The sequence below is a fragment of the Oncorhynchus clarkii genome, chromosome 12 (assembly GCF_045791955.1).
Source record: "Oncorhynchus clarkii lewisi isolate Uvic-CL-2024 chromosome 12, UVic_Ocla_1.0, whole genome shotgun sequence".
In the NCBI taxonomy this organism is placed as follows: domain Eukaryota; kingdom Metazoa; phylum Chordata; class Actinopteri; order Salmoniformes; family Salmonidae; genus Oncorhynchus; species Oncorhynchus clarkii.
In genome coordinates this window covers 53,711,195-53,734,090 of record NC_092158.1, presented here as the reverse complement: position 1 = coordinate 53,734,090, position 22,896 = coordinate 53,711,195, and the positions used below count along the sequence as shown (strand labels likewise).

General features: G+C 41.3%; 2 protein-coding genes across 4 annotated transcripts in view; both read left to right on the top strand.

Moving 5' to 3' along the window:
• The first annotated feature begins 13,940 nt into the window (after nucleotides 1–13,940).
• Nucleotides 13,941–17,438, top strand: LOC139422075 (zinc finger CCHC domain-containing protein 10-like). The gene is made up of 4 exons (XM_071173221.1): nucleotides 13,941–14,410; nucleotides 15,618–15,779; nucleotides 16,237–16,281; nucleotides 16,499–17,438. The coding sequence occupies exons 1-4, from the start codon at nucleotides 14,220–14,222 to the stop codon at nucleotides 16,713–16,715; spliced, it is 615 nt and encodes a 204-aa protein (XP_071029322.1). The 5' UTR covers nucleotides 13,941–14,219; the 3' UTR covers nucleotides 16,716–17,438.
• Nucleotides 17,439–19,836: 2,398 nt separating this feature from the next.
• LOC139420806 (AF4/FMR2 family member 4-like) overlaps nucleotides 19,837–22,896 on the top strand; it is a 39,528-nt gene continuing 36,468 nt past the window's right edge. The window contains exon 1 of one of the 3 annotated variants that reach the window (XM_071171098.1): nucleotides 19,837–20,102. The gene's annotated coding sequence lies outside the window, so the exon portion shown is untranslated. The remainder of the gene's footprint in view (nucleotides 20,103–22,896) is intronic. The other 2 variants (XM_071171095.1, XM_071171096.1) reach the window with 2 other exon arrangements.

Here is a 22,896-nt window from a genome sequence, read left to right as displayed (position 1 = left end):
GGCGGTTGGCAACCAACTTTAAGGTGCATTACCGCCTCCAACTGGACAGGAGTGTGGACCAGAGACATTGAAGGTCTCAATCCTACCTGGCTCTTCAACCCCATTACTCCTCAAATCTAATAACAATCGCTCCCTTTCCCTTACATATTTCTGGCACAGAAACAAATCAAATTGTATTTCTCACATGCGCCGAATACAGCAGGTGTAGATCTTACAGTGAAATGCTTACAAGCTTACAATGCAGTTTTAAGAAAAAATAATCGTTAAGTAAAAAATAGATACATAGAAAATAAAAGTAGAAAATAATTAAACAGCAGCAGTAATATAACAATAACGATATAATAGTGATATAATAGCTATATACACCGGTTAGTCAAGGTAATTGAGGTAATATGAACAGGTAGGTAGAGTTAAAGTGACTATGCATAGATAATAAACAGAGAGTAGCAGCAGCGTAGAAGAGGGGTCTGGGTAGCCCTTTGATTAGCTGTTCATGAGTCTTATGGCTTGGGGGTAGAAGCTGTTAAAAAGCCTTTTGGACCTAGACTTGGTGCTCTGGTAGAACATGTTCCACTGTCTCCATCTCCTTCTGACAAAGATCACAGTTGGATGTTTCCCCACCAATTTCAATGTACTATTGAGCCTTGTGTGTCCCAGTCTCAGCCTTGTGACTACACTTTCCTCCCTTCTCTCGGCCTGAGGACCTCCCTGACCCCACCTTTTCCAGGATCTTATACAGGTGTCTTCCCTTTCTCTCCCTGTTCCACAACTTTTGCCATTTGTTTTTCACCAATTTCTTATTAACCCCTTGGCTTCTGCTTTACTGATTGACAATTCAATCTCAACATAAGGATGTCTAAGAGCCTGCTTGGCGATGACATCCACATCCTCATTCTCCTCTACTCCCATATGAGCTAGTACCCAGAGGAACATCACACATACCCCCATCTGTTTCACCCTACAGTCATGGCTAAAAGTTTTGAGAATGACATAAATATTAATTTTCAAAGTCTGCTGCCTCAGGTTGTATGATGGCAATTTGCATATACTCCAGAATGTTACGAAGAGTGATCAGATTAATTGCAATTAATTGCAGAGTCCCTCTTTGCCATGCAAGTGAACTGAATCCCCAAAAAACATTTCCACTGCATTTCAGCCCTACCACAAAAGGACCAGCTGACATCATGTCAGTGATTCTCTTGTAAACACAGGTGTGAGTGTTGATGAGGACATGGCTGGAGATCACTCTGTCATGCTGATTGAGTTTGAATAACAGACTGGAAGCTTCAAAAGGAGGGTGGTGCTTGGAGTCATTGTTCTTCCTTGTCAAACATGGTTATCTGCAAGGAAACATGTGCCGTCATCATTGCTTTGCACAAAAGGGTTTCACAGGCAAGGATATTGCTACCAGTAAGATTGCACCTAAATCAACCATTTATTGGATCATCAAGAACTTCAAGGAGAGCGGTTCAATTGTTGTGAAGAAGGCTTCAGGGTGCCCAAGAAAGTCCAGCAAGAGCCAGGACCGTCTCCTAAATTTGATTCAGCTGCGGGATCGGGGCATCACCAGTACAGAGCTTGCTCAGGAATGGCAGCAGGCAGGTGTGAGTGCATCTGCACGCACAGTTAGGCAAAGACTTTTGGAGGATGGCCTGGTGTCAAGAAGGGCAGCAAAGAAGCCACTTCTCTCCAGGAAAAACATCAGGGACAGACTGATATTCTGCAAAAGGTACAGAGATTGGACTGCTGAGGACTGGGGTAAAGTCATTTTCTCTGATTAATCCCTTTCTGATTGTTTGTGGCATCCGGAAAAAAAGCTTGTCCGGAGAAGACAAGGTGAGTGCTACCATCGGTCCTGTGTCATGCCAACAGTTAAGCATCCTGAGACCGTTCATGTGTGGAGTTGCTTCTCAGCCTAGGGAGTGGGCTCACTCACAATTTTGCCTAAGAACAATAAAAATGGTACCAACACATCCTCCGAGAGCAACTTCTCCCAACCATCCAGGAATAGTTTGGTGATGAACAATGCATTTTCCAGCATGATGGAGCACCTTGCCATAAGGCAAAAGTGATACCTAAGTGGCTCGTGGAACAAAACATAGATATTTTGGGTCCATGGCCAGGAAACTCCCCAGACCTTAATCCCATTGAGAACTTGTGGTCAATCCTCAAGAGGCGGGTGGACAAACAAAAACCCACAAATTCTGACAAACTCCAACCATTGATTATGTAAGAATGGGCCCAGAAGTTAATTCACAGTATGCCAGGGCGGATTGCCCTGACTCTTTGCATCAAATTCATGTAACTGTCAATACAAGTCTTTGACACTTATTAAATGCTTGTAATTATACTTCAGTATTCCATAGTAACATCTGACAAAAAGATCTAAAGACACTGAAGCAGCAAACGTTGTGGAAATTAATATTTGTGTCATTCTCAAAACTTTTGGCCACGACTGTATACACACACTGCAAAACCCATACAATACATCCTGTCTGCTCTGAGACACAAATGCATTTAAGCTCATCAGCGCTGCACAGGAGTCAGAGCAGATGACTACTCTGTCTGGCCTCACCTCCTCCACCCATTGTGCAGCCAATAGTATTGCTAACAACTCCATTGTGTAAACAGATACATGATCTGTTTCTCTTTTGGTCACTGCCACCTTAAACTCAGGAACACTAAAAGCTGCACCTGTCCTCCCTGTTTTAGGGTCCTTAGATCCATATGTGAATATATTCAAGAAAGCATAGTATTGTGTTTGTAAATATTCACTTACAACTGAATCTACTCCTTCCTCAACATCTCTTACCCTATCAAGCAACCCTATATCTGTCAGTGGCTGATAGAGAAACCAAGGTGGGATAGCAGGAAGAACCACAGAGGGGCTAAACTCCCTCCCAAACAACCCCATCTCTCTGGCCATGCCACTGCCTATCCACCCAAGGCTTGTATTCAGATTTCGTTCATCTTCCCAGTATTCTAGGAGTACCTTTTCTGTAGGATGTGTAACCTTATGTCCTTGTAGAATTACTCAATATGTCACGGCCATCTGTTCTTAACTTTAACGGCATCTCTCCCAAAGCTACCTGCATCACTACCACCGGGAAGGTCCTGAGTGCTCCACAACATATTCTTAGGGCTTGGGCCTGGATTACATATTTTTTTAAGATGTCTGAGCTGCTGATTACTTCCATAATCTAGTGATGACCTTAACAGCGCTATATACCGTGCATTCGGAAAGTATTCAGACCCTTTGACTTTTTCCATATTTTGTTACATTACAGCTGTATTGTAAAATGGGTGGGAAAAAAATCCTCAATCTATCCACATAATGACAAAGCGAAAACAGGTTTTTAGATATTTTAGCAAATTTATAAAACATAAAAAACAGAAATATCTTATTTATGTAAGTATTCAGACCCTTTGCTTATGAGATGTGAAATTGAGCTCAGGTGCATCCTGTTTCCATGGATCATCCTTGAGATATTTCCACAACTTCATTGGAGTCCACCTGTGGTAAATTCGAAAGATTAGACATGATTTGGAATGGCACACACTTGTAAGTTCCCACAGTTGACAGTGTATGTCAGAGCAAAAACCAAGTCATAAGGTCGCACGAATTGTTTGTAGAGCTTCAAGACAAGATTGTGTCAAGGCACAGATCTGTGGAAGGGTACCAAAACATTCTGCAGTATTGAAGGTCCATAAGAATGCAGTGGTCTCAATCATTCTTAAATTGAAGAAGTTTGGAACCACCTAGATTGAGCAATTGGGGGAGAAGGACCTTGGTCAAGGAGGTGACCAAGAATTCGATGGTCACTCTGACAGAGCTCCAGAATTCATCTGTGGAGATGCGAAAACCTTCCAGAAGGACAACCATCTCTGCAGCATTCCACCAATCAGGCCTTTATGGTAGAGTGGCCAGACGGAAGCCACTCCTCAGTAAAAGGCACACGGCAGCCTGCTTGGAAGTTGCCAAAATGCACCTAAAGAACTCTCAGACCATGAGAAACAAGATTCTCTGTGTCTGATGAAACCAATATTGCGTCACGTCTGGAGGAAAGCTGGCACCATCTCCATGGTGAAGCATGGTGGTGGTAGCATCATGCTGTGGGGGTGTTATTCAGTGTCAGGGACTGAGGAGGAAAAGATGAACGGAGCAATACAGAGAGATCCTTGATGAAAACCTTGATGAAAACCTGCTGCAGAGAGCTCAGGACCTCAGACTGGGGCGAAGGTTCACCTTTCAAGAGGACAATGACCCTAAGCACACAGCCAAGACAATACAGGAGTGGCTTGGGGACAATTGGAGAGACCTGAAAATAGCTGTGCAGCGACGGTCCCCATCCAATCTGACAGAGCTTGAAAGGATCTGTATAAAAGAATGGGAGAAAATCCCCAAATACAGGTGTGGCAAGATTGTAGCGTCACACCCAAGAAGACTTGAGGCTGTAATCACTGCCAAAGATGCTTTTACAAAGTATTTAGTAAAGGGTCTGAATACAATTTAATACATTTTTAGAAATAAAGCTGTAACGTAACAAAATGTGGAAAAAGTCAAGGGGTCTGAATATTTTCTGAATGCATCATTTTCAACGCCATTCTATCGGCTCCCCCACTCCACTCCTGACAAGCAACACATCACATTCAATATTTTCTCTCCTTTGACAACTACTCTGTTAATATGCTCCGCCCATGTCATTCGAGAGTCAAACCAGAACCACAGGAACCTAAACCCTCCTACTCCCTCTAGATTCCTTCCATACAACTTCAATAAGATTTCCTCCCCAACCTTCCTTCTAGAAAAAAACACTGTCTATGTTTTCTCAACTGAAAACTTGAAGCCCCACCTGACGGACCACTACTCAACTTCCCTAATCGCTTCGTGAACTCTGGCTTTATGGGTAATATTTATCTGTCTCTTCCACAGTGCCCTATCATCCGCAAACAATGACCTCCCAATATCAGGTCTCACCTGGAAGAATACATCGTCAATTATAATGGAGAACAACAAAGGACTAATGACACTTCCCTGCAGGGGGTACCATTATCTACATCATAGCTCCCCAACCTCACTTGCATTGATCGCCCAAAAATGTAATCCTTTATCCAGTTAAACCCCTTCCTCCAACCCCCATGTTATCCAACTTGATAAGTAGGCCTTCCTTTCACATCATGTCATAAGCCTCTTCCACATCAAAGAACACAGCTACCATCAACTCTCATTTGCCTGTGTCTTCTTTATGACTGAGTCAAGGCACAGTAGAGGAGCCATCGTTCCCTTGCCTTTCCTGAACCCACTTTGATCTGGTGACATTATTCCTCTACTCTCTAGAAAGTACTTCAGTCTTCCGTTATCATCCTTTCCATAAATTTACATACATGAGATTATTGTAACGGCCCAATACTTTCCCCATTGCAGTGTCACTGAGATGAGCCATCATGATGTAACACATCTCATCCTTCCCAGATGTTACCTCAGCTTTAGCTAATGCGCTCTTCATCTCAGCCAACGTAAAAGGGACATTCAATGCATCCCACACCATCGCTCTCTGATCCAGGACTTCCGGATGTTCTCCTCTGACCAGCTCTCTCCCACACTGACCCTTTTCTATCAAAGTATTTGAGCTGTGGACCTTCACAAATATCTGGGCTAACATCTCTGCCTTCTCCATATCTCTCACTGCATTAATTTCCCCACTTTTCAGCACAGGGAGATCCCAATTTCAGCAGACCCCACTCATCCTCTTAATCCTCCCCCATACCTCTCCCACAGAAGCGGTCCTGCCTATGTTTCCACAGAACTGGCACCAATACTCCCTCTTAGCTGTTCTAATGATCGTTCTTACTACTGCTTGTGCTTGTTTATACTGAATCAGGTACTGGTAATTATGGGACCTTTTCAACATTCTGGAAGCCCTGTTCATACTGCTTCTCTACACTCTTCAGTCCACCAGCGAACTGCGTTACTCTGTACCCATAGGAATCACCTGCCTTGCGGCCAGAGTTGGAAATAGTACTCAATTGTCATACTTGAGTAAAAGTAAAGATACCTTAACAGAGAATGAAGTAAAAGTGAAAGTCACCCAGTAAAATGTTAGTTGAGTAAAAGTCTAAAAGTTTTTGGTTTTAAATATACTTAAGTATCAAAAGTAAATTGAATTGCTAAAATGTACTTAAGTATCAAAATTAAAAGTATAAAAATTTCAAATTCCTTATATTAAGCAAACCAGACGGCACAATTTTCTTGTTTTTTTATTGACAGATAGCCAGCCAGGGGCACAGTCCAACAATCAGACATAATTTACAAACGAAGGATTTGTCTTTAGTGAGTCCACCAGATCAGAGGCAGTAGGGATCACCAAGGATCTTCTCTTGTGTGTGAATTGGACCCTTTTCCTGTCAAAATGTAACTAATACTTTTGGGTGTCAGGGAAAATTTATTTAGGAAAATTACATTATTTTCTTTAGGAATGAAGTGAAGTAGAAGTTGTCAAAAATATAAAAAGTAAAGTACAGATACCACAAAAAAACTACTTCAGTAGTACTTGAAAGTATTTTTACTTAAGTACTTTACACCAATGCTTACAGACCCTACTATTGCTCCTCTTATTCCATCATTCACTGTTTCTATATCTGAATTAAGATCAACCTGAGACAGCTCCTGTTTACTCAAGTCCTGAAACTGACCTCACTCTTCTTTACAAATATCCATCTCCTCAATGGGCCCCAGGACCGAGTTTGGGAAAACCTGATCGAGACTTGCTTCGTTGACGCGACCCACGTGACTGGTTTCAGCAAGACTTCTCATGTCGCTTTCAAATCAACTGGGAACTCGGAAATCTCCGACATCCAACTTTAGTGCATTCAAAACAACTGGGAACTCAGAAAATAAAGTTCAGAGCAAGTACTGTAGTTTGATGATAGGTTGGTCGGGGCAACCAACAGTGGTGGGAAAAGTACCATATTCTCATATTTTAGTAAAAGTAAAGATACCTTAATAGAAAATGACTTAAGTAAAAGTGAACGTCACCCAGTAAAATAGTACTTGAGTAAAAGTCTAAAATTATTTGTTTTTAAATATACTTATAGAGAAGATTCACAATTTGTTTTAATTATATTGTTTTTGTGCATCTCTGAGTGATGTTCTATCGTTTCCCTTATTCATGTTTCAAGTGTATCTAAGTTATTGACGTTCAAGCGGGCAGAAATCCGGCTGGTATGAGGTGGTACTGCGATAAAGTCGCTGTCACTACACTGGAAGTTAATTGTTATACGACTTTTAGATCGCGAAAACGTCTATCATACATGTCATATTTCAATTCTGGCCGATGTCATAACTCATGAGGATTTCTTCTCTTGAATGAGACATGGATCATATTTTTGCGATATTCCTACATCGAGAGAATATATTTTTTATGTAGGGTCTAGCACATTTTTCCTTATTCCTACATCGAGAGTATATATTTTTTATGTAGGATCAAGCACATTTTTCCTATGTGTCTGCCTGTTTGGTCCAGGGCAGTGTTGCCCCCAAAAATGATGGGTAAGCTGCTAGAGGCAGGTTGAAATTCATTAAAAATCCTACAATGTGATTTTCTGGATTTTTTTTAATTCTCATTTTGTCTGTCATAGTTGAAGGGTACCTATGATGAAAATTACAGGCCTCTCTCATCTTTTTAAGTGGGAGAACTTGCACAATTGGTGGCTGACTAAATACTTTTTTTGCCCCACTGTAAGCCCTCACATAATAACTAATTTATCCTATGGTTACTTTATTTGGAAGTACCTGGTCCTTGCAGTGTAACGGAATAGATGGGCTATCTACTCTAAATCCACCCCTTGTTGCTTGCAATCTTTGAACATTCACTAGAATGACTCCTCTCAAGTTGTCCCTTCCCTCTTTAGTGTTAACACTCACAGGCACTCCTGTTATCACCCCTTTAATCCACTGCTTCCCTGTTTGATCAGTCGAGCTGCTCAACACCACCTTACACTTCCCTATTTGCTTCACTCTGAAAGCTTTTTCCCTCTGCTCCATGTCCTTACAGAACACCAACAATCTCCAATCTCTTAACACTTTAACATTGACAACTTCCCCAACCAACTCTTTTATCACAGCCGTCAACCTTATCGGACTCATAGCCCCAACTCCCCCTTTCTCCCGAAACTTCAGAATCACTTTATCCTCCTACTCACCTCCATGCTCCCCTTGCGACTTATCTTGCCCTCTCTACCGGCAAACAGCCTCTAGCGTTGGAAACGGTTTGCTCTCCTCAAACTTATTTTTCGGCCTCCATAGACATCTCGCTCACCTTCAAACCCCTACTCCTTTTATTTTCTGTTTCTTACTTACCGCTTTATTTGTACTACTAAGCTCCATACCTGCTTCACTTTCTTCTCCATAACTATCTCTCACCCAGTCACAGCACAGCCATGCCGAACCGCGGACACACCGAGTTAAGTTTCATTGTTTGTTTGTATCAACGATTGATCGCTAGCCACAGCTTTCAGCCTCTCCCTCACTTCTGTCCCTTTTCGCCGATTGTGGTTTATTTTTGTGTATATATTTATTTATACGTCAGCTCCACTCAGACACACAAGCAAGACAGCAAAATGGTCGCAAACGCTGTCATGAAGGGCGCTGAGTGACGGAAAATCCTTTCGCCTGAAATCCAATTTGTAGCAAACAATACTGGGCTCTCCCAACAACGGGCCTGCAGCCCAATTCAATACCGTGTTTAAGACAACTCGGAATCTCCGAGTTACTATTAGTGAGTTTTTTGCCTATAACTTCCTATTCCTGCCTAACGCACGAAACAGAAAATGCATTTTGACACACTCCAGCGTTTTTTTTTGTTGTTTCGCCCACCAAGCAAGGACTTGTGTATGGAGGTCAATGAGTGTTGAATGTGTTCAACCAAAAAAATGAATGGCTTATTTGCTACGTGAGGTTTATTTGATCGGATAGAAGATTCATAATGCTTAAGTTGTTGAGTGTTTTTCTTGGAGGCAGGCCACTCGATTTCGTCTCTGCGTTATATTAGCATCGAACATGTCACCCCCCCTAGGAGGGGGTGACCTTGATAATCTATTGTTAAAACGAGAGGCTGCCTGGATCTTTAACTTAAAGACCCTTGCGCCCTTCGGTCTCAACGTAGACTTTGATCTGAAGCCATTATTGTGACTTTGCCATTGTAATTGTTAATAAGCTTGTGTAGTCAAATGAATTTATGATCGTATGCTATCCATTTGTTGTTTGTATGCTGTTCTTTTTATGACATTTTAATATTTGATAATTAACCAATGATATTAGGCCACTCTTGGCCATGATTACAGACACCTGTGTCTTTTGACACTACATAAACGAGTCATCCCGCAGTGTTTGTGATTATACCCCGATGAAGACAGCTTTGGCTGTCGAAACGTTGATAATTAAATGTTTGCATCTGAGCTCCTAGAGTGTGCGGCTCTCTTTTATCTTCACGTTTTCTACTCCGCTAGCCAGCACCTCGCCTAAATAGGTGTGCGTTTATTTTTCTTCTAGATAAGTTGTTGAGTGTACCTGTGTAAGTATACCATGTGACATCCCAGCAATTTGAAGAAAAAACACTATATTGGATTTGTCTTGAGATGGCTATGCATATTCATATCAGGCAAGTCACATAGCATCACTCTCCAGTGAATACTGGCAGTTGACGTCAACAACCACTATTGAATATTCAAAAATAATTACAATAAGATGTATCCACCAATCTTAAGAAAGGATAGGAGGGAGCTAGACAGCCTGCCGTGCCGCTTTGTGGATGACTCCCATTGTTAGGGTGGAGAGACATGTACGTCTTGTCAGTATATCCATAATCTTTGTTATAGATGACGTCCCACACGCCATCTTGTCACTTTTCAAAGTGTGTTGCATTTATTATATAAAAATGGTCCGACTTGCGTCTGTCTACATGTCGACCACATGAAGTTTGATCAAAGGTCATGGAGTTGCTCTTCACCAACTTCATCCTGCAGCCATCACCTGCATTGTGGGAGGCTCTATTGTCAACCAATCATGGTGTTTTTGTTTTGACCCACAAGAACGTGACCAAAGAAGTGCCTGAAACAGGAACCAACTTTGACGCAGTTCTACAATGGATATGTACAACGTTATGTGATTATGAGTCTCTCTCTCACCAATTGATTGTACAATATTGTACATATTTCAGTTTGTGATATGGGGGTTGGAGACATGCTTATTTCTACATAATAAAGACAAAATGTATAAACAATGGCAACACAGCTATTTTCCACTGAGCCTTGCTGTTGGAAAAACCCCATCAGTGTCCGGCTGTCACAGAAGCACCTCCCCCAATTTCACTCCTCGCCTTTTGTCTTGTCTGTTGTTTTCGCCTTACCACGCAAACGAGCCCAATGCCATATCATGGGTTGTTCGATGAAACGAATCGTCGGACGTCATTGATCACGTGCTTCTGATAAAGCGATAAATGCATCTGCACACTGCTTTGAAGTAAACGGTTGAGCGATTTCGACGAAAGCATCGGAGGTCCGGTATCAAACGTAACGTCACTAGAAAGTAGGTGTGGTAGGAGCCATTGACGTCACCAGACCGTGGCTTTAGCGAATGATTTTGTCTCAGCCACGAATGATTTTGTCTCTCAGCCACGAATGATTTTGTCTCTCAGCCACGAATGATTTTGTCTCTCTGCCACGAATGATTTTGTCTCTCAGCCCCGAGTCTTTTGCCCTGCTGAGATGATGAAAAACAAACTAGGCTAAACTGCATTACACTGACTACTCCAATCATGAGCCCTGTTCTTCCTGGCCTTTTTAGTGCTGCCTAAAACCAGCATTTATGTGCACAGTGGCACTTTAGGAGACGGAGTCAAAGTGGTTTTCCAAAGGCATTTTTGATTCGTCCAAAATAAATTGGCTGTGCTGCTGCTCCAGTTTCAACTGTTCTGCCTGCAGCTATGGAACCCTGACCTGTTCACCGGAAGTGCTACCTGTCCCAGACCTGCTGTTTTCAACTCTCTAGAGACAGCAGGAGCGGGAGAGATACTCTGAATGATCGGCTATGAAAAGCCAACTGACATTGACTCCTGTTGTGCTGACCTGTTGCACCCTCGACAACCACTGTGGTTATTATTATTTGACCCTGCTGGTCATCTATGAACATTTGAACATCTTGGCCATGTTCTGCTATAATCTCCACCCGGCACAGCCAGAAGAGGACTGGCCACCCCTCATAGCCTGGTTCCTGTCTAGGTTTCTTCCTAGGTTCTGGCCTTTCTAGGGAGTTTTTCCTAGCCGTCGTGTTTCTACACCTGCATTGCTTGCTGTTTGGGGTTTTAAGCTGGGTTTATGTACAGCACTTTGACATCAGCTGATGTAAGAAGGGCTTAATAAATACATTTGATTTAATTTGATTAAGGAACAGAAATTTCCCAGATTTGACCTTTAGCTCAATTCAGGTAAACATTATTTGCCTGTTGCTCAAATTAAATGTTATTAGTCACATGTGCCGAATACAGTGAATGCAGTTAAAAAAAAAAGTAGAGATAAGAATAAGAAATAAAAGTAACAAGTAATTAAAGAGCAGCAGTAAAATAACAATAGCGAGACTATATACAGGGGGGTACTGGTACAGAGTCAATGTGCGGGTGCACCGGTTAGTTGAGGTAATATGGACATGTTGCGTGTGTGTGTACGTGCATATTGCTTCTGTGTGTTTTTGTCTGTTCAGAATCCTCCATATTGCTACGGCACTGATACTATGCCATCTCTGTAATGATATAGGAGATTCAGGAAAGCAGAACTTCAGACAGCAAGGAAGAGAGAGAAGCAGACAGGACATAGAGAACACAGGCGAGGGGAGGCCCACACAAGACAAACATGTCATATTCCTCTCCAGCCAGAAGAAGTAGTTCTTGCTAAACATTACCTCTCAAAAAAAGAAAGATGCCACTTCTGACATGTCCTGTGTGTATAAACTGTTAGACCCTGATATGTTTCTGTCACTGTCACTGTCCCTCCCCTAACCCGAACGACGCTGGCCCAATTGTGCGCCACCTAATTGGACTCCCAATCGCAACCGGTTGTGATACAGCCCGTGATTGAACCAGGGTCTGTAGTGACGCCTCTAGTGCTGTGATGCAGTGCCTTAGACTGCTGCGCCACTCAGGAGCCTAAAATCCTAGTACTGTGTAATATAACTCGCAAACATTGTTACTATTTAGTTGGAAGTGTTGTTACTACAGGGGGGTTGGAGGAGGTGTTTTTGTGTAATTAAATAGGTAGAATTATTGTCCTGTAGCTAATTGACCTTGGAATCTGTGATTTATTACCACAAATATAATTAAATAATTGAATCAATTTAATCAATTTCCAAGTGTGTTTGGTGCCTGCGTTTGTACATATCTGCCCCCCTCCACCTACAGTAAAAATACAAGCCTACTGCTAATGTGAGATCACGCAGTTCCAACATAATCCAAAAAATGGCAACCTAAAATCCCAACCATGCTCTATTGCAGGTAACTAGAACATTATTTCATGCGAAACATTAATTTGTGGTCTAAACTGCCACCCTTTGGATTGTTTTGGAACTGCACAGGGCACGCAATATGACTAGCTCACATTAATCAGCAGTAATGTGACCAAAATCAACATGAGGATTTTCTTTATTGTCAATAAAATATTGAAAATGGTTTATGATCGCATTGCAATAAAATAATGATATAAATTGTTTTTCCAACAAGTTTTCTCTCTTGGAAAATTACGATAGAGTTATGCACTTGTAATTTGTACTTCATAATATATTTTTTATGAATATTATTAATATGTGCTTTGCTTTTCAACTAGCTAAAATATTTAAATTCATATTTATTTATTGTTCTCAGTTTTTATTTATTTAAAAAACATTTTTTACCCCTTTTTCTCCCCAATTTCGTACTATCCAATTGGTAGTTACAGTCTTCCGCTTGTACCACCACACTATACAGCAATGCATAAATTGAAAATATTGAGCGCATGCGGTAGGTACACAGAACGCACCGCAGCCTTTCAAAAAACAAAAGGTTAAATTGATAGACACGTTAATAGGGTTAGGATCCCCAAAGGGCATATTTCCTGTACAGCTCTTGTTTTCTTTTGGGCTCCCTGTGCTAAATAGCTATCCATGTCTCCAAACACCTGTGTGGCAATGGAAGATAGACGCCACATACGTGTTGTCACTGAAAAATACTGTGGCTGCAACTGTGTTAAAACACCGTACAGTAAGTGTGAATTTTGCATTTGTGAAGTTATTTTGGTGTTTCAAAAAAAGTATATATTTGATCTTTATTTAACTAGGCAAGTCCGTTAAGAACAAATTCTTATTTTCAATGACGACCTAGGAACAGTGGGTTAACTGCCTTGTGATATGAAAGTAGAGGAATATGATACTTTTTTATGTGATATGAAAGTTGAGGGATTTAGAACCGTACCGCAATTGAGAATAAATTCACGTTTAGATGTATTATTTGGCTGTTTTTGCTTCCTGAGCCAATTCACCCAGAACATTTAAGGTCCTTGTACTAATGAGTAAGGTTAGGCTTCTTTAGTCCAATATTGGGCTACATCCTCCCAGGCCATTGGCCTGGTGTAAGATTAGATAGGGTCAAATAGTAGAATGGGGTGGTGGGTTTGTGATGACAGTAGGATTAGATGAAAAGGTATATTTTTGTTTTACTTTTCCTCTTTTTGTATCAAAAAGTATAATGATTTATACTCCAGTCCTGTTGGTGGCGGTAATGCAACGTTAATATTGGATGCCAACCACTGTTTAATTAAACCCCACTGAAGAAAATGAAGTAGCTCAGCCGCTGATATAACAATGAGCCAGATTTTTGCCGGATGTATAAATCTGAAGCATCCGGTTGGCATTTCCACTCACCGACAAATATGGTGATAAAAGGAAGCCCAATGGGAGAAGAAGGAGCGAGATGGATTTTGGTTGACATTTTTTTCACATTTTCTCATTGATGAAACATTTGATCTCAATACAGTTTTCTTTTCCCAAAACTATAATCGTGTTACGAACAGGGTGGACTAAGTTTTGTAGACATTACCCTTTACCAAAGTTGCGTTGTTTTGGAGCGCAAGGTCGAATTGAGTTATTGCACACGCGTACTTCACAGAATAGGCGTTCGCTACTGGAAATATGCAAATAAATGCTAGAGCGCGCCAATAGGATCTCACTAGCTCGTGCTTGCCTCTGCCCTTCAAACTTGCCTGTTCTGCCCACTATGATTCATTTGCTCCCATTGGAAACGACAGGCTGTGGTCTGTCTTGGGTTAGTTATCTTTGGATAAATTGCAATATGGCGACGCCCATGCACAGAGTTATTGCTCGTCGGCAAGCGTAAGTTTGGTTATTGCTAACATGCTAAGGTATTTTGGTATACGTACTCGATTCAGAGTATTTAGAGATCGCCATGTTAAGACTGAGTTCCGAATAGCTAGCTAACAATACTGGCTTGACTTATAACGCTCTCTAGCTAACGTTACTTGGCTACAATTTTTTTTCATTTGTTTGAGATTATGTAGGCAATAATGATGTACCAAGTTAACAAAATAGTTACATTTCATATAGTATACATTTGTCTAACAAGCATGCATTTCCTCCTGTATGCATGTTTTATAGCCCCTACATAAGTTAGCTAGCGCTAGCTAACTTTACGTTACTACTGAAGTGCAACACTGTGTCTGGGGAACAGGCACAGTTCTTGAGCCAGCAACTACTAGTGCCACATTGGTCTCAACATTTCTTAACAGGCCGTAGACACCCAGATCCAGTCAGGGAGGTTACAGTATTCCGAAAAAGTATCATGTGCACTTAATATGACCACGGTAACCATTTGCCCAAGAAACAGCTGGCATTATCCAGCTATTTCAGTATTGATAATTTATACTCATGTCAATGTCCCCCCACCCCCCGTTCAATTTATTTATTTATTTAACCAGGAAAAGCCCATTGAGACACAATCTCCTTTTCAAGGGAGACCTGGCCAAGAAAGCGGCAACAATCAATACATTTACAGAATTAAAACGTACAACAACATGATCCAGCCTAAAAAACATTTACACTCCGTAAGAGTCTCCCATCAATATTTTAAATTAATTCAGTGGCACTAACATTTCCTCTATCCATTTTGCCATGGGGTTCTGTACTGTGTATTTAAATAATGTATTCTCAACATGGCTCTTTCTAATATTTCTACTACTGTACATTGCATTTTAGTTACACTGTTTATGTGCACATTTATACACTGTATTCTTGACATAGCTCACTAATAAATCTACTGTTGGTACATACCATTCTTAGTATATCTTGTGTAAATTCATCCGGTGTAAAACATATAGATTGAATTTAGATTACTGTTACAGTGCGATTTGTTTTTGGTTTTTAAATTGGATTTGTTCGGACATTTCTTGATTTCATATTTAAATTGCTTGATTAGTGTGTACTGTTTGACATTTTACTGCATTGTTAGGAGTGAGTTAAAAAAGCAATTCGCTGCACCTGGTACAACATCTGCTAAACTGTACGAAATTTGATTTTCATACAGGGAAGCAAATAAACAACATGTTCGGTGTCAGAAATGTTTGGAGTTTGGGCACTGGACATATGAGTGCATTGGTAAACGAAAATACCTTCACAGGCCATCAAGGACGACAGAAATGAAAAAGAAACTGAAAGAAAATGAAAATAAACAGGTCAATACCACAGGGTAGGTCAACCATGAAGTATTTTATTTGTTTTGGATGAGCGCTGTATAGTGAAGTCAGCTTGACAGTGGGTAACTTTTTGTTGTTGTTCTGAAGATGTTTTAAACACTGGAGAGTCACCTGGGACTCGTGACCAATAGAGGGAGGTGCGGAGGATGATGATGATTGGGGGGGGGGGGGTACCATGTACTGCAATAGCCTCGCAAGCCACCCTGTTCTCGGAAGCATACAGGAATGGTTCGCTGCATGGATACAGTGGTAATCGGTTTGAGGCTAGCACTGTAATCCAACCTCATAGTTGTCTAGCACTGCCATCAAGAGGTGTTACAGTAGAACTTGTCAATGGGAGGCCATATCCTCTGTAAAGTTCCTTTTCACTTTTCATTTCCCCTGGTTGGTTTTGAATAATCTTTGGACTTTTCTCAGCCATGACATGTTACTATTTTCATCTGTATTCAGACCAGGAAAGGAGGACTCCAGTGAGAAAAAAATTAAGAAGAAAAGGTAACTGTCACAGGTTACTTTTCAGCTCTAACCCCATAAAATGGTTCTAACATTGATGGTTGCAGATATAACTTAAATGGGTAGAGCGCCGTCATTTTTATTATTATATGCAATAGAGATCTAGGCTGTGCCTGACATTGCTTGCACTATGCCTTCTGCAATGTACTCACTATTCTGCTTATGCAATGGTTTTGTATGTTGTGTTACTTGCTTTCAGGTCAAAGGATTCAAGTGGTAGTAGCAGCAGTGATTCTGACAGCTCTTCCAGTGACTCATCGTCTGACAGTAGTGACTCCTCAAGCTCTTCGTCGGACGACAGTGATGACAGTTCTAGCTCCTCTTCCTCTAGCAGCTCAAGCAGCTCGGGTTCCGATTCATCTAAAGGTAGCGACTCGGATCAAGGTCCTCCCAAGAAGAAAAAGAAGAAGAAATGAAGGCTGAGCTGTATTGTGTTCCACCATGGCATTAACCTGAGCTAAACTCTGACCCTTTAGCTGTTAAGGAGTTGTCTTAAAAATGATATGGTGTAAATTGTAATCAACAAGCAGTGAGGCATTTAGCATTTGTCAGAATGTGTTCTCTCCCCTGCATTAACCCCCCTGTAAAGTCAGTGGAAAGGTGTGGTCATGTCTCATAACAAGTTAGGAAATGTATCTAGATTAAAATTGAGAAATGTATGTGCTTCTTACATGTTGTAGTTCCTTACTTTCTGCTAATGTTTTTGAGTGACTCCATACATGTACAGCTATGTATCTACTGTTATGACTTTTGCTACTGAAAGATATGTAACAAATACTTTTTTTTGGGGGGGGGGGGCTGCTGCTGCTGCAGCTGTAGACACGTTTACCCATTCATTTTTCTTTTCATATTCTTTCTAGTACGATTCCAGAAACATTACCAGCCCAGTATAGCTTGGCTTTGGTTGTTTTGTGAAGCGTGTTATTGATTTTGGCATTCTTTTGATATGTTGTTGTTGACTGTTTATCAACTGCCATTTTAAGGACATTTGTATGGTCTCTGTTTTGTTAGGCACAGCCCAATTGTGATCATGCCAATGTATGCCTGCCACCCGTAAGTTGGTCATGCTTTAAACTTTTTTTTTTACCTAGTGTCACAGCATTGAATAATTTAAAAATAAAAAGTCAGTTGCAAGTGTATTTACCTGTTGGTGTTTTTTTGTATTTTCTATCTGTCCAGATGGAACAAAGTCAACCATTATAGCACTTGAGTACCTTGACAGTGTAGCAAATTGTATGCATTGGTGTCAAGTGGGGTGAAACTACTGTGAGGCCATCGAAGGTGTGCCTGGGCTTTGTACTTGAGATAGAGAAGTGTTTTAGGGGTGTGCTTCCCGATGGAAGGGCCATGTAGTGTAGAGGGTAGAGAATGGATCTCTTGGCGTAACTGCTAAGGTGTTGGGTTGATAGTCGATGGGCCTGAGTTCAAGTCCCAGTTGAAGCCATATTCGCTACAATACAGCGCATTCGAAAAGTATTCGGACCCTTTTACTTTCTCCACATTTTGTTACGTTACAGCCTTATTCTAAAATTAATGAAATCATTGTTTTTCCTCATCAATCTACACACAATAACCCATAATTACAAAATTGAGCTCAGGTGCATCCTGTTTCCATTGATCATCCTTGAGCTGTTTCACAACTTGATTGGACTCCACCTGTGGTAAACTCAATTGATTGGACATGATTTGGAAAGGCACACACCTGTCTATATAAGTTCCCACAGTTGACAGTGCATGTCAGAGCAAAAACCAAGCCATGAGGTTGAAGCAAGTCAAGTCAAATCAAACTTTATTTGGCACATGTGCCGAATACAACAAGTGTAGACCTTACTGTGAAATGCTTACTTACAAGCCCTTAACCAACAGTGCAGTTCAAGAAGAGTTAAGGAAATATTTACCAAATAAACTAAAAGCTGTTATGGAGCTTTTCGGTCCTAGACTTGTCCGTAGAGCACCGAGACAGGATTGTGTCGAGGCACAGATCTGGGGAAGTGTGCCAAAGCAATTCTGCAGAATTGATGGTCCCAAAGAAAACATTACCTCCATTATTCTTAAATGGAAGAATTTTGGAACCACCAAGACTTCCTAGAGCTGGCCGCCTGGCCAAACTGAGCAATTGGGGGAGAAAGGCCTTGGTCAGGGAGGTGACCAAGAACCCGACGGTCACTCTGACAGAGATCCGCTGTGGCGATGGGAGAAACTTCCAGAAGGACAACCATCTCTGCAACACTCCACCAATCAGGCCTTTTTGGTAGAATGGCCAGACGGAAGGCACTCAACAGTAAAAAGCACATGACTGCCCGCTTGGAGTTTTCCAAGGCACCTAAAGGACTCAGACCATGAGAAACAATATTGAACTCTTTGGCCTGAATGCCAAGCATCACGTCTGGAAGAAACCTGGCACCATCCTTACGGTGAAGCACGGTGGTGGCAGCATCATGCTGTGGGGAAATTTTTCAGCGGCAGGGACTGAGAGACTAGTCCAGCTCGAGGGAAAGATGTACAGAGCAAAGAACAGAGCAAAGATCCTTGATGAAAACCTGCTCAGGACCTCAGACTGGGGTGACGGTTCACCTTCCAACAGGACAATGACCCTAAGCACACAGCCAAGACAATTTAGGAGTGGCTTTGGGGAAAGTCTCAATGTCCTTGAGTGGCCCAGCCAGAGCCTGGACTTGAACCCGATAGAACATCTCTGGAGAGATGCTCCCCAACCAACCTGACAGAGATTGAGAGGATCTGTAGAGAACAGGGAGAAACTCCTCAAATACAGGTGTGCCAAGCTTGTAGCGTCATACCCAAGAAGACTCGAGGCTGTAATCGCTGTCAAAGGGAATTCAACAAAGTACTGAGTAAAGGGTCTGAATACTTAGGTAAATGTTTTGTTCTTTAAAAAAAATATATAATTCTAAAAACCTGATTTATTTTATAAATGTATTTGTCATTATGGGGTATTGTGTGTAGATTGATGGGGGGGGGGGGGAACTAATGTAACAATGTGGAAAAAGTCAATGGGTCTGAATACTTCCCGACTGCACTGTATATTGCAGCCTTAGCACAATAACTTGCAACCTTTTTCAAGGGGGTCGGACCTCAATAAAATGGCTACAGTGCTATAAGGTGTCGGTCGCAGGGACCTGGGCAAAGCTACTTAATCTGTGTCCTGTGTTTGAGTCCTGATCGTGCCATCCCGGGCCCAGTTTTACAAAGGTTTTCTATCTGGATTTTGCCTATTGGAGAGGATTCAATTAATAGGAATAGAACCAGAGTCCCCATTCAAGTCAATTTATCAGCAGTGGGGGCCAAAAGGTCAGGAAAAACAGGCTTCAACATAATGAAGTTTATGACCTGGGTCAAATTATGAAATTCCTTGAATGCATTCAGAATAAGTTCATTTTAACAACTATTGCAAAATGTCTAATTTCTGTATTTAAATACACAACAAAATATTACTTTCCAAGATACTGTAGGATTCATGATCAGAACCTTACGAATACGCCGTGATCACGTGATCAAGTTTAGGGAACCGAAGTCATCACAGCTGCTTTCTTGCATGCATCCACTCATCTCTGCCTAGCTAGCCTTGTTGTAAAAATGGATAGAGAAAATAATGACGAATAGTTTTCTGCTGTCACAGCTATACTTGATAGAGAGGATGTAGTCTTTTCATGTTTGAAGTATTTTAACTATTATTGTAACATTTTTGTCGGGTCCATTTTTTTTTTAAACTGGAAAGTGGAAAAGACAAAGAGAAAGGGCTTTCCAATAGCTAGAATGGTTTGGGCCTAAAAAGAAGAGAAGAGGTAAGTGGATTAAACAAAATGTTAACTAAAATCTTTATTGTTATGTAGTTACTAGTTAGCGGTTATGGTAACAATTCCTGTGCATTGTAATTTAGCTATTTATCGCGTGTATATTAAAGATAGATGGCCAGTAATATCGAGCAAGTGGTAGACTAGTTGGCAACGGAATAACTAGTTAACATTGTACGTTAGCTAGCATTGCCTAACTAGCTAGCTATCCATGGTGACACCCCATTGAAAGTTTCCGTACCGTCGACAATTTGCTATTCAATTAACGTTAGTTGACAGAATTAAGTCGTTTGCCGACCTTGGCTTAGTGGAAAAGTTAGCTGATAGGTCAGTTAGCATGGAAGCTTGGGTGGCTAACTAGCTGGCTACCTGTATCATGAGTAGTCTCAGACATCTGCCAAAATCCCTGGTCATAAGGAACACAATCACAGGTGCGTATTTGGAAGTCGTAGAACATGTGATTTTTTTTTTTTAAACAAAAGAACAAGATTGACAGTAATGTATCCGAAAAAATGGGTACTGTAGCAAGCTAGCTAGCGTCTTAAAAAATTGGGGGGACTGTTTACTACAGGGGTTTTCAAACTGGGGTCCGCGGAGGTACTACAGTGGGTCCCTGAATTATTTTTTGTATTTTTTTTTTGGGGGGGGGGGTTAAATGTATTTTAATAATTATTCTATACCTTCGTGGATACCATTTTTTTGTGTTGCTGTGCCCAGTATGAAGGGAGTTGTTGGTAGTTTCACGAGCGAATGCTAACTAGCGTTAGCGCAATGACTGGAAGTCTTCGGGAACAGTGTGCATACTTTCTGTTCCTGTACATTCGACTGGGGAATTATATAAATGGTTTCATTGTCACTCTAACTATCCCTTTTAATATGGAGGAAATTAGCCATTGGAGATAAAAAAATATATTAAAAAATAAATAAATCTGTATTCTGTCAGTTAAGAACAAATTCTTATTTACAATGACGGCCTACCAAAAGGCCTTTTGCGGGGCTGGGATTAAAAATATAGGACAAAACACGCATCACAACGAGAGACCATAACGAGAGCAGCAACACAGCATGGAAGAACAATTATTTTTATTTTTTGAATTTTACCCCTTTTTCACCCCAATTTCGCGGTATCCAATTGTTGTAGTAGCTACTATCTTGTCTCATCGCTACAACTCCCGTACGGGCTTGGGAGAGACGAAGGTTGAAAGTCATGCGTCCTCCGATACACAACCCAACCAAGCCGCACTGCTTCTTAACACAGCGCACATCCAACCCGGAAGCCAGCCGCACCAATGCGCCGGAGAAAGCACCGTGCACCTGGCCACCTTGGTTAGCGTACACTGCGCCCAGCCCGCCACAGGAGTCGCTGGTGCGCGATGAGACAAGGACACCCCTACCGACCAAGCCCTCCCTTACCCGGGTGACGCTAGGCCAATTGTCGCCCCACGGACCTCCCGGTAGCGGCCGGTTACGACAGAGCCTGGGCGCGAACCCAGGGACTCTGATGGCACAGCCTCCCGGGTGGCACAGCTGCAGTACAGCGCCCTTAACCACTGCGCCACCCGGGAGGCCTATGGAAGAACAATTTGTCAATTTAAACGACCAAAACCAGATGAAAAGCAAACAAAGATATTGAATTTTTATATATATATATTAATAATCCCATTTTTGAGAACTAACAATCAAATAAAAGCTAGACAGTCGGGAAAACCGGGCGTTCAGAACACATGCCATTTTTATGTTTGAGCAGAGGAATAGAGTATTAGCCATGGAAAGGTACATAGAATTGCAGGATATTTTGAAACCCTCAAATTTCTCAGCTCCATGCTAAGCTGTGAAATTTCTGGAAATTAGCTTAAATTATACCACCAAGATGCCTTTCTAGCTGCTAGACTTAGAATTTACACTTCCTCTTCCAATGAACTGTGGGGTGGTCAAACTAATGAAACTGTCTACCAAGTGTGAACACATTGTCTTCCCTTATGTCCCATTTTTTTTAAATAAAAAATACTAAACAGAGCTAAATAGCTGTATTTTTCTCCATCCACAGTTGACTTGCTGGGTCTAGGACTCCATTTTAGGTGCTACAGTGAGGAAAGGGCAGCTCAAGTCTTGGTAGTTGCTACATAATTACCAATTTCTCTGAGGCATGGCCTCTGTTGGCAAGCATAATAAGTGCTACAGTACAGACATATGCTTCTGTGTGAAGTCTTCCCAACTTCCTGTTTAGGTTGCTCTATGGCTTCAGCTAGCCAAACTGTTTCCTCCAAGGCCAACTGCTCAAGGTTCAACTGCTCAAGAATGTGGTTTTACAGCCGAGTTATGACAGAAATATTTAGGCTATTGTTTCAGCTGGTGGTGATGCAAGGATTATGCAATCTTGGTACAGTTTTTGTTTTTATAAATGTACAAGCAATGAATGTAGCCTAAATGTGGTTATTTGCATCTTGCAAGACAATGCAGTGGACAATTTATTCATCCAATATGGCAAAAACTAGTCTACCATAAATTTAGCCTTTTTTAAATGTATTTTTAACAATGCTGTAAATGGTGAGTTTCAGGTTGGAAATAAGCTATTGCAAACAAGGATTGATGAAACCCCCGTCTCTAAAGCAGTCCAACTAGACTAGTAGTTAAACACTTGTTTTTGAATACTAGTTGTTCCTGCCAAAACCAGCACCTGGACGCACTGCTGTGTACACAGTTTATTTTTAGTCAGACTAGATCTCTGTACGTGTTCGTATTTATTTCGCTAACACAATCTAGCCTGGTCAATTGGTTTTATACC